This window comes from Panulirus ornatus, chromosome 2 (genome assembly GCF_036320965.1).
Source record: "Panulirus ornatus isolate Po-2019 chromosome 2, ASM3632096v1, whole genome shotgun sequence".
In the NCBI taxonomy this organism is placed as follows: Eukaryota; Metazoa; Arthropoda; class Malacostraca; order Decapoda; family Palinuridae; genus Panulirus; species Panulirus ornatus.
The window spans coordinates 54076425-54088805 of NC_092225.1; the positions used below are offsets into that span (position 1 = coordinate 54076425).

At 41.0% G+C, this 12381-nt stretch overlaps 1 protein-coding gene across 1 annotated transcript in view; it reads right to left on the reverse strand.

Annotated features, from left to right (window-relative positions):
• Window positions 1–12381, reverse strand: part of arr (low-density lipoprotein receptor-related protein 6) — a 258989-nt gene that overhangs the window by 19212 nt on the left and 227396 nt on the right. The window contains exon 22 of the mRNA XM_071668200.1: window positions 27–130. Coding sequence (XP_071524301.1) covers window positions 27–130 — 104 coding nt within the window. The remainder of the gene's footprint in view (window positions 1–26; window positions 131–12381) is intronic.

The window sequence follows — 12381 nt, forward strand, 5'->3', positions numbered from 1 at the left end:
AAATCATACAGTCTTCTAGTACCTACCAATACACTGACTGTTGGCACAGCGGAACTGAGTTGGTTGACACATTGGTAAGGGGCAGTTCAACTCATCACTCCTGTCTTCACACTCTGACTGTCCATCACATCTAATAACAAATACAGACTTTTTAGGGAAGAAAAAATCATACATAAAACTATCATATGAAATACACACTCCTTAACACAACCATGATCTTAGCCCCCTCACTTAAGCTCCCATGGTTCCAATTGCTGCCATGTCCACTCCCTGGTATCTAGAATGCTCCACTTCCTCCAAGTTCTCACTATTCAAACTCATACTCCAAGTAAACTTTCTTTTTCCACAACTAAACTTGCTTTTATTTGTACTTACACTCAACTTTCTCCTTTCACACACTCCCCAAAGCTTAGGAACCAGCTTCTGCAGTTTATCACTTAAATCTGCCAACAGTGCCATGTCATTAACAAACAATAACTGACTTAACTCCTAGGCCTTCACATTCCCACCAGTCTGAAGGCTTGTACCTCTCTTTCTCTAAAACCCTCACATTCATCTCCCTTGCTGTCCAACCCTTCACCTGGTATCACTCACCCTAATCTCCTACAAACATGCCTCACTCTCTTGATGAAAACTTTCAGTGCTTCTAGTAATTTTCCTTCCACACAATATATTCTTAACACTTTCCACAAAGCTTCTCAACCAACCCTATCATACACAGTCTTCAGGTCCATGAATTTCACATACAAATCCCTCTGTTTCTTTTGTGCTTCTCATACAAAGTCTTCTGAGCAAACACCTGATCCACATACCCTCTAACACTCCTAAAACCAGTGTTCTTGCCTAATCTGATGGGAACAATAGTAAAAGGAGCTTATAGAGAAATGGTAATAAGTGAATGGAGAGAGTATACCGAAGGAATATTAAATGTGTAAGATGACAAAGTGGTAGATGTGGGATGCTTAGGATGTGGAGGTATGCAGAGCGACAGCCATAGCAAGTGGTTTGGTGTAAAGGGAAGAGGTGTCGAATGGATTGCATTACATGAAGTACATCAGTTTGGTTACATACCATCACTAATGCAAAAATGATAAATATCTCTATGTCAAGATTAGTTAAATATTTTGACAAAAATAAGCTACAGTTGATTCTAATATAGCATACTCTTTTTTGAACTGGGACTTGGAAATGCTGGCTGGAAAGGGACAGACGAGTGAGCCAAGTGAGGAGTTTTTACCCCTAAGGCATACGTCATCCATTCTCAGTGCTACCTTGCTCGTATAGGAAATAGCAAACATATATGAAAGAAAGTTGTTATTTATTAACCCCCTTTTTACCAAAATACGCTATTTTTACAGTACCCTCTGCCAAATGGCTGACACAAAGCAGTTGTGTCCATTCTCACCAGCAAGGTGTGAAGCTTTGCTCTGACTAGCTTTCCCAACAGCTACATGCAAGGCATGTTGTGACGTATTTTTTCCCATATTCACCTGGATATGTAGGTGACTATTCATGCCCGAGGCAAGAACCTACAGAAGAGAAGTCTATAAAAAAATGTGAAAAATACAATTCACTGTCATTTCATCAATGAAATGTTAATTACATCGAACATATTATCTCTAATGCTCAGTAAACCTTCAACTTATTTCAGCTATTTTCTCCTATATTTATCAGAATATGGCAATCATTAACTCATACATTAGGCAAGAACCTATTGAAGAGAACTGAGAAGAGAAATATAAGAAAAATACAATTCATGGTACCATTTTACTAATCATATGTTAAATGTTTTGGGCTAAGTATCATCATTAATGCTCAGTAAGATTTCCATTTATTGTAGCTATATAGCTACTTTCTCCAAGATTTTTCTGAATATGTATAAGACATTTTATCTGTGCATTAGGTAAGAGCCTGATAATTAGAAGTGTGGAACTATATTTGAAAAACACGATTTACTGATATTCTATCAATTATATGTTGAATGTTTTGAAAAGAACATCACTGTCAATGATAAGACCCACCTATGCAAGCAATTTTCTTCTAGATATCTGTAGATGACTATTCATTCATGAATTAAGTAAGAACCTTTTGAAGATAACTGTGTAAAAGAAAAAATGAAAAACACAATTTACCACATCATTTTATTGATTATGACTTGAATGTTTTGAAACAAAGCTGAGCAAGAGCCTGGTAAAGATTCAATTTCCTTACTATGACAACACACAAAATAACCAGTATTTACCATATAACACAGTGCTTGTAATACAAATTGCCTAATTTATGAGCTGGTATGAAAATATCTGACATAAAACAAGAAAAAACAATCAATGCAACTTAGTGCTATCACCAGATCAGTCTCATTCACCATCGAAACAGATCTTCAATACTAACACAGCAATGTGAAGAAATATTTTCCTCTTAAGAAATGAAAGAACATCACATAAGGAATAAGACACAGTTCTCAGTTTACCCAGGGAGAAATAAGGTTGTGGTGGAAGCGTAATGGTAAGATAGCACCATTCCTACTACATGTTTTGTATTTCTCCCTGAGTAAGCTGAGGACTACATCTCTTGTTTCTTGGTTTACTCTAATCTTTCAAGGGAGAAAGTTTTTTCACATTTCTAATTTGGTGGTTATGATGTGTTTCACTGTTTGGAAAACTGATCAGAGAAAATTATCACTAATGAATGAAGATAATCAACAATGCCCAGGAGGAGATACAGCATCTGCAAAAAACCTTGTCCACCTCCCCATACATTTTCAAAGGTGGTGTTACACTGACATTTTTGAAATTTGTCATCCCTCTTTTGACCTTAATTACCATTTGCAGATTCTGGAGATGGAATTAGTAAGGCTCCTCAAGTACTTTCTCCCTAAATACCTCCCATTCCTGAACCACTCCTTTAGCTTTGCTTAATCACTCAGGCCATACTACACTCAATCTTTCCTGGTATTTCTTCACACAAGTCGTATCCAAGCCTACTTAATTTTACCATCATCTCACCCATATTAATTTCTCTTTTCCAAAAAATGACAAATCTTAACCCTTGCCCCAACAAGTAATGATGAGATATCACACAAGCTACCACTCTCAGCACATTCACATCAAGAGTCTCTCTTTTGCATACCTACCAGTTAGCATGTAACCTAATATCTGATGGTTACATGGTGAAGTGTTTGTGTCTTCATCCACACAGCCTGGTCTGTGCCCAGGCCATTAGATTTGGTTGTTGGTCAACCAAGTTATTGGAAGGTGCAGCCCCTCAGCCTACAAATGCCCCACAGCCTGGCTAGTCTGATACTCTTTGTAAGTACTTGTCCAGTGCACTCTACTGTATATCCTATCTCATTTCTATTGGTGATGAATAGTCCTGGGCCCCAGATTCTTAAGGTGTTCTTTATTTTTCCTCATAATGCACCTTAGGATTTCAGAGGAAGGATTTTAAAAGCACCAACTTTGTCTTGCCAGTAAGATGTTATCTTCAAATGAAAGATGGGAACCATACCTTCTAGGATTTTCCAGGTGTGGATGAAAAAGAAAAGGATGGCATTTGGGCAGTACTTACAGGGAAAAAGTGCAAATGAGAGTTGGGGTGAGCTACTATCAGTGAACTTTAGGGAGAATAAGATGTTTTGTAAGGAGCCTATAATGTGCATAAAAGAAGAGAACAAATAAGAACGTCAGTGAAAGGGAGAAAAGTGGAAATGGTAACAGGTAGTGATGAAGTGAGGGAGACTTGGAGAGAGTACTTTGAATAACTGTTGAATGCTTGATGATAGGGCAGCAGATGTAAGGTGTTTGGGTCAGGGTGGTATGCAAAGTGTGAGAGTCATGGAAAGAGGTTTGGTGAACAGAGAAGAGGTGAAAGCTTTACAAAGGATGAAATGTGGCAAGACAGCTGAAGAGGATGGTATTGCTGATGAATTCATTATAAAAGGGGGTGACTGTGTTGTTGATTGGCTAGTTAGGACTTTCAATGCATGTATGGATCATGGTGAGGTGCCTGAGGATTGGTAAAATGCATGTACAGTGCCAATGTATAAAAACGAAGGGGGATAATAGTGAGTGTTTAAACTATAGAGGTATAAGTTTGTTGAGTGTATACCAGGTAAGTTGTAAGGGTGGGTAGTGACCTAGAGAGTGAAGGCACATACAGAGCATCAGATTGGGTGGTTTCAAAAGTGGTAGAGGATGTGTGGATTAGGCAATTGTACCAAAGAATGTGTGTGAGAAATACTTACATAAATGGATGGATCTATATGCAGCATTTATGAATCTGTAGAAAGCATGTAATAAGGATGCTAGAGATGCTATGTAGACAGTCTCAAAAATTTATGGTGAAGGAGGAAAGCTGCAAGAAACAGCAAGAAATTTTTATCAAGTAAGGCATGTGTGTGAGTAGAAAGAGAGAAGAGCGACAACTGGTCTGCAGCAGAGGTGTGTGATGTCACCATGGTTGTTCAATTTGTTCATGGATGGGGTAGAGAGGGAGGTAAATGCAAGCTTTGGAGAGAGGCACAAGTTTGCATTCTGTAAAGGATGAAAGTGTCTGGGAAGTGAGTCAGCTGTTGTTTCCTAATGATATAAAGTGTCGGTGGAAAGAAATGACACATCCCATTGAAATGCAATGAAAAATATACCTCAAAAAAGGCCGCCACAAACTACCTTATGTTAGCGGTGGCTCTCTCTGGCAACATCTGAAATGTTTTCATGCCTCGAGCGTAACCCAGGGCGACTGACTGCCCCAGTTGCCTGAAAACTCTGCGGTGTGTGGACATATCATTTTAGCACTCCTGCCTGTGCTACCTCCCAGATACCGCCCAATGCCATTTCGTGTCCCCATAGTGCCCCACGTCAGTAAATATGGGTCGAACCATGACGTCGAAGGAGAGGTCCCGTATCCTCGCTTTGAGGGAGGAAAACGTCTCCATTAAAGATATTTGTGCCCGAGTTGGACGTTCTCGGTCAACCGTCTTCAGGCTTCTCAATGCCGGGAGGGAGCTTGCCCCCAACCAGGTTCCTGCCCCTAAACCACGCTCTGGGAGGCCAAGAAAAACCTCTCAGAAGACAGACAATATCCTACGGTGTGAAGCGTTGAAAAACCCGTTTATTACGTACACAGAACTCAGGAGAATGTACCCTGAGCTGCTACGAAACATTGCTACCCGCACCATTTGCGAACACTTGCAGCGTCACCTCCACCTCCCATGATGACACGTGGCAGCGAAGCCACTTGTAACAGCCGGCATGAAGCGCCATAGACTTCAATTTGCACGAAGATACCAAGACTGGACCCCAGAGAAATGGATGCAGACCTGTTTCTCCGATGAATCGACCTTCAAGACAGCACCTTCAAGACAGCACGTGTCTGTGTTAAGCGCTGCCACCGATGCACAAACTCCAACCGCTACCATCCTAGATACACAGCAAAAGCAGTCAAACATCCTCCTTCAGTGATGGTTTGGGGAATTTTCAGTGGCGCCAACGGAGCTGGGGACTTATTTTTTCTCCCTATAAATGAGACAATGCGTGCTGCAAATTATTTGGATGAGCTGAAGGATCACATGCACCATTTCTATGACCTTCATCGGCCCGAAGGCGTGTTTATGCATGACAGGGCCCCTTGTCATGGCTCAGACCTCGTCAAAAAGTGGCTGGAGGACACAAACATCGAAGTGCTTGAGTGGCCGGGAAATTCCCAAGATCTCAACCCGATTGAGAATGCCTGGGCACACATCAAGCATGAGTTATCCCTTATCCAGACAACGTCCGTCCCACACCTAAAAGAGGCGATCACCAAGGTGTGGAAAAATACTGACAAAGAATACTTCGGATCCTTGGCCAGGAGTATGCCAGACCGTCTTGAATAAGTTAGGAAGCTCAGAGGAGACATCACGAAGTATCAGGATGAATAAAAATACCCTGATTGATCCTCTTTTTTTTCCTATTTCCCTATTTCCCATATTTGGCATTTGTTTTCATTGTAGGTGTCATTTCTTTCCGCCGACACTATAACACTGGTAGCAGAATCAAGTGTAAAACTACAGAAATTGGTGACTAAGTATGGAAGGGCATGTGAAATGTGGAAGATGAGAATAAATGAGAATATAAGTAAAGTTATTATGTTCAGCAGAGTTGAGGGACAGATTACTTGGACTGTGAGTTTGAATGAGAAAAACTGTAGGAAGTGAAGTGTTTTAGATTACTGTAAGTGGACATGGCAGTGAATGGTACCAGGGAAGTGGAAGTGAGCCTTGAGGTGGGTGAGGAAGTGAAGGTTCTAGAAGCACTAAAGAATGTGCAAAAAGAAAGATCTTTATCTAAGGAGGAATAAGTAGGTAAGATTCAAGGTATAATATTCCCCACATTATTATTTGGTTGTACGGTATGGGCTAAAGATAAACCTGTGCAGAGGAGGGTGGGTGTCTTGGAAATGAAATGTGGTTTGATCGAGTGAGTGATGAAAGGGTAAGACAGCGGTGTGGTAATAAAAAACAGTGTGGTTAAGACAGCTGTAAAGGGTATGCTGATATGGGTTGGGCATGTGTCAGAAGTGGAGATAACAAGGAGATTGGGGGGAACCTCTGACACATATATCCTCTTTGTCAATTTTTCCTCACTCATTCTCTCCATATGTCCAAATCATTTTAACACACACTCTTCTTCTCTCTCAGCCATACTCTTTCTACTTCCATACATCTCTCTTACACTTTCATTAATTACTTGATCAAAACACCTAACACCACATAGTGTCCTCAAACATTTCATTTCCAACACATCCACTCTCCACAATACAACCCTTGCAACCATATAATATTGATGGAACTACTATTCCTTCGAACATACCCATTTATGCTCCCCGAAATAACATTCTCTTCTTCCAAAAATTCTTCATCATTCCCAGAACCTTCACCCCTTCCCCCAAATTGTGACTCACTTCCACTTACATGGTTCCATACGCTGCTAAGTCCACTTCCAGATATCTAAAACACTTCACTTCCTCCAATTTTCTCCATTCAAACTTACAACTCAATTAACTCATTCCTCAACCCGACTGAACCTAATAACCATGCTCTTATTCACATTTACTCTCAACTTTCTCCTTTAACACACTTTTCCAAACTTAGTCACTAACTTCAGTTTCTCACTTGAATCAGTTACTAGAGCTGTATCATCAGCAAACAACAAGTGACTCACTTCCCAGGCCCTTTCATCCCCAACAGACTACATACTTGCCCCTCTTCAAAACTCTTGCATTCACCTCCCTTACCAACCCATCCATAAACAAACTAAACAACCATGGGGACATCACACACCCCTGCCACAGACGGACCTTCACTGGGAACCAATCATTCTCCAAACTGTTTTTCCAAGTATTTCTAACATGCATTCTTCAACACAAACACCTGATCCATATATCTTCTACCACTTCTGAAACCACACTGCTCTTCCCCAATCAGACGCTCTGTACATGCCTTCACCCTCTCCAGAAATACTCAACAAACTTATGCCTATGTAGTTTGAAAACTCACCTTTATTCCCTTTGCCTTTGTACAATGGCACTATGCATGCATTCTGCCAAACCTCAGGCACTTCACCATGATCCATACATGCAATGAATATCCTCACCAACCAATCACCCCCTTTCTTAATACATTCCACTGCTTTTTGTCTTCCATTTGGATCTCTATATGCCTTTCTTTATTTTACCTCAAGTAAATCAACCATCTCTCTTTTGCCTCTCTTGTTCAGTTCCCTTATCTGTTTAAAAATTCAGGCCCTGTGAGCCACTCCTCCCTACGACTAATTGGGAAGTTGCTCATTCAGATTTTTCCTTAATTTTCCTTAATATTTCACTTTGTGTTCACATTTTACATTTCTTTGACCCATAAAGTTGTCCGAAACAATCTATTCATCATACCTGTTTCCCTGATGGCTTCTAGTTTATGGTTATTGAAAAAATACTTGTAAATACCAATGTCTTGGTCCTGTGCACCCTTTCCTTGCAGTTTATGGCTCATCTGAGGTAGAGTTTTGCTTAAGGATATTTTTTTCTCACTTTGATTAACATCTCACTAAAATCAGTGTACTATAGTATCAACTTTAGCTAAAATGATGTAATATTAGTCCACATAATTCCTTTTTCTTTTTCTTTCACTTTACTTTGAGACCTGGGAACAGGAAAACTTTACCCTGGTAGCATTGAACCCTCCTGCCTGCTAACTAGGCTGGCACTCTTTGTTTTCCTCTATTTCTTTAAAAAGCACATGATTTCAGATATTCAGCAATGATTTATGTTACAGTGTAACCACTCCAACCAGGCAGTAGCAAAAACTTAACATAGGTTTCAAATGTCATGAGATATTTTACCTTTTTGCATACAAAACCATGTGTGTGCCTACCATCCTTCCTATTCACTCATGTACACATGTACACTCATGGGGATAGGGAAGAAAGAATACTTCCCACACATTCCTCACGTGTCACAGAAGGCGACTAAAGGGGACGGGAGCAGGGGGCTAGAAACCCTCCCCTCCATGTATTTTAACTTTCTAAAAAAGGGAAACAGAAGGAGGAGTCATGCGGAGAGTGCTCATCCTCCTCGAAGGCTCAGACTGGGGTGTCTAAATGTGAGTGGATGTAACCAAGAGGAGAAAAAAGGAGAGATAGGTAGTATGTTTGAGGAAAGGAACCTGGATGTTTTGGCTCTGAGTGAAATGAAGCTCAAGGGTAAAGGGGAAGAGTGGTTTGGAGATGTCTTGGGAGTAAAGTCAGCGGTTAGTGAGAGGACAAGAGCAAGGGAAGGAGTAGCATTACTCATGAAACAGGAGTATGTGATAGAGTGCAAGAAAGTAAACTGTAGATTGATATGGGTAAAACTGAAAGTGATGGAGAGATGGGTGATTATTGGTGCATATGCACCTGGGCATAAGAAGAAAGATCATGAGAGGCAAGTGTTTTGGGAGCAGTTGAGTAAGTGTGTTAGTAGTTTTGAAGCACGAGACCAGGTTATAGTGATGGGTGACTTGAATGCAAAGGTGAGCAATGTGGCAGTTGAGGGAGTAACTGGTGTACATGGGGTGTTCAGTGTTGTAAATGGAAATGGTGAAAAGTTTGTATATTTATGTGCTGAAAAAGGACTGGTGATCGGGAATACCTGGTTTAAAAAGAGAGATATACATAAGTATACGTATATAATTAGGAGAGATGGCCAGAGTGTGTCATTGGATTAAGTGTTAACTGATGGGTGCATGAAAGAGATACTTTTGGATGTTAATGTGCTGAGAGGTGCAACTGGAGGGATGTCAGATCATTATCTTGTGGAGGCGAAGGTGAAGATTTGTAGAGGTTTTCAGAAAAGAAGAGAGAATGTTGGGGTGAAGAGAGTGGTGAGAGTAAGTGAGCTTGGGAAGGATACTTGTGTGAGGAAGTACCAGGAGAGACTGAGTACAGAATGGAAAAGGTGAGAACAAAGGACGTAAGGGGAGTGGGGGAAGAATGAGATGTATTTAGGGAAGTAGTGATGGCTTGCACAAAAGATGCTTGTGGCAAGAGAAGCGTGGGAGGTGGGCAGATTAGAAAGAGTAGTGAGTGGTGGGATGAAAAAGTAAGAGTACTAGTGAAAGAGAAGAGGGAGACATTTGGACAATTTTTGCTGGGAAATAATGCAAATGAGTGGGAGACAAATAAAAGAAAGAGGCAGGAGGTCAAGAGAAAGGTGCAAGAGGTGAAAAAGGGCAAATAAGAGTTGGGGTGAGTGAGTATCATTAAATTTTAGGGAGAATAAAAAGATGTTTTGGAAGGAGGTAAATAAAGTGCGTAAGACAAGGGAGCAATGGGGAGTGATGGGGAGTGATGGGGGCTAATGGGGAGGTGATAACAAGTAGTGGTGATGTGAGAAGGAGATGGAATGAGTATTTTGAAGTTTTGTTGATAAGAGTGGCAGATATAGGGTGTTTGGTCGAGGTGGTGTGCAAAGTGAGAAGGTTAGGGAGAATGATTTGGTAAACAGAGAAGAGGTAGTAAAAGCTTTGCGGAAGATGAAAGCCGGCAAGGCAGCAGGTTTGGATGGTATTGCAGGGGAATTTATCAAAAAAAGGTGGTGAGTGTATTGCTGACTGGTTGGTAAGGTTAGTTAATGTATGTATGACTCATGGTGAGGTGCCTGAGGATTGGCGGAATGCTTGCATAGTGCCATTGTACAAAGGCAAAGGGGATAAAAGTGAGTGCTCAAATTACAAAGGTATAAGTTTGTTGAGTATTCCTGGAAAATTACATGAGAGGGTTTTGATTGAGAGGGTGAAGGCATGTACAGAGCATCAGATTGGGGATGAGCAGTGTGGTTTCAGAAGTGGTAGAGGATGTGTGGATCAGGTGTTTGCTTTGAAGAATGTACATGAGAAATACTTAGAAAAGCAAATGGATTTGTATGTAGCATTTATGGATCTGGAGAAGGCATATGATAAGAGTTGACAGACATGCTCTGTGAAAGGTATTAAGAATATATGGTGTGAGAGGCAAGTTGTTAGAAGCAGTGAAAAGGTTTTATCGAGGATGTAAGGCATGTGTACGTGTAGGAAGAGAGGAAAGTGATTGGTTTGCAGTGAATGTTGGTTTGCGGCAGGAGTGCGTGATGTCTCCATGGTTGTTTAATTTGTTTATGGATGGGGTTATTAGGGAGGTGAATGCAAGAGTTTTGGAAAGAGGGGCAAGTATGAAGTCTGTTGTGGAAGAGAGAGCTTGGGAAGTGAGTCCGTTGTTGTTCGCTGATGATACAGTGCTGGTGGCTGATTCAGGTGAGAAACTGCAGAAGCTGGTGACTGAGTTGGTAAAGTGTGTGAAAGAAGAAAGCTAAGAGTTAATGTGAATAAGAGCAAGGTTTTTAGGCACAGTAGGGTTGAGGGACAAGTCAATTGGGAGGTAAGTTTGAATGGAGAAAAATTGAAGGAGGTGAAGTGTTTTAGATATCTGGGAGTGGATCTGGCAGCGGATGGAACCATGAAAGTGGAAGTAAATCATAGGGTGGGGGAGGGGACAAAAATTCTGAGAGCATTGAAAAATGTGTGGAAGTCGAGAACGTTTTCTTGGAAAGCAAAAATGGGTATGTTTGAAGGAATAGTGGTTCTAGCAATGTTATATGGTTGCGAGGCAAGTTGTGCGGAGGAAGGTGGATGTGCTGGAAATGAGATGTTTGAGGACAATATGTGGTGTGAGGTGGTTTGATCAAGTAAATAATGAAAGGGTAAGAGAGATGTGTGGTAATAAAAAAAAAAGTGTGGTTGAGAGAGCAGAAGAGGGTGTTTTGAAGTGGTTTGGTCACATGGAAAGAATGAGTGAGGAAAGTTTGACAAAGAGGATATAAGTGTCAGAGATGGAGGGAATGAGGAAAAATGGGAGACCAAATTGGAGGTGGAAAGATGGAGTGAAAAAGGTTTTGAGTGATCGGGGCCTGAACCTGCAGGAGGGTGAAAGGCGTGCGAGGAATAGAGTGAATTGGGACGATGTGATATTCCGGGATCAACATGCAGTCAATGGATTTAACCAGGGCATGTGAAGCGTCTGGGGGTAAACCATGGAAAGTTTTGTGGGGCCTGGATGTGGAAAGGCAGCTGTGGTTTCGGTAATCATACATGACAGCTAAAGACTGAGTGTGAACGAATGTGGCCTTTGTTGTCTTTTCCTAGTGCTACCTCAGGCTACCTCATGTGGGAGGGTTGTCATTTCATGTGTGACGGGGTGACGACGGGAATGAATAAGGGCAGACAGTATGAATTACGTACATGTGTATATATGTATATGTCTGTGTGTGTATACATATATGTATATGTCTGTGTGTGTACACATATATGTATATGTTGAGATGTATAGGTATGTATATGAGCATGTCTGGACATGTATGTATATACATGTGTATGTGGGTGGGTTGGGCCATTCTTTTGTCTGTTTCCTTGCACTACCTCACTAACACGGGAGACAGCGACAAAGTATAATAAATAATTACATATAAACACATATTCAAACCCCTTTTTAATCCAAGTATTCCCAATCACCACCAGATTTCTTCATGACACAACCCCACAACTCGTTTATCTTCTCTATTCACCTTACTAAATAAACCATACCCTCCAGTTATACCCTTGAGTGCCACATTACTCACTTTTGCATTCAAATCATCCATCACTTATACCAAAATTCTTGAATCAAAACTACTAACATATTCACCCAGCTGCTCACCACCTGCCTCTCTTTGTCACTCTTCTCAAGTGGAGGTGCATAACCACTAATAATCACCCAGAGGTGAAAGGAAGATGGGGGATACCAAAGTGGAGATGGAAGGATCCAGTGTAAAAGGTTTTGAATGCTTATGGCCTGATCAAGT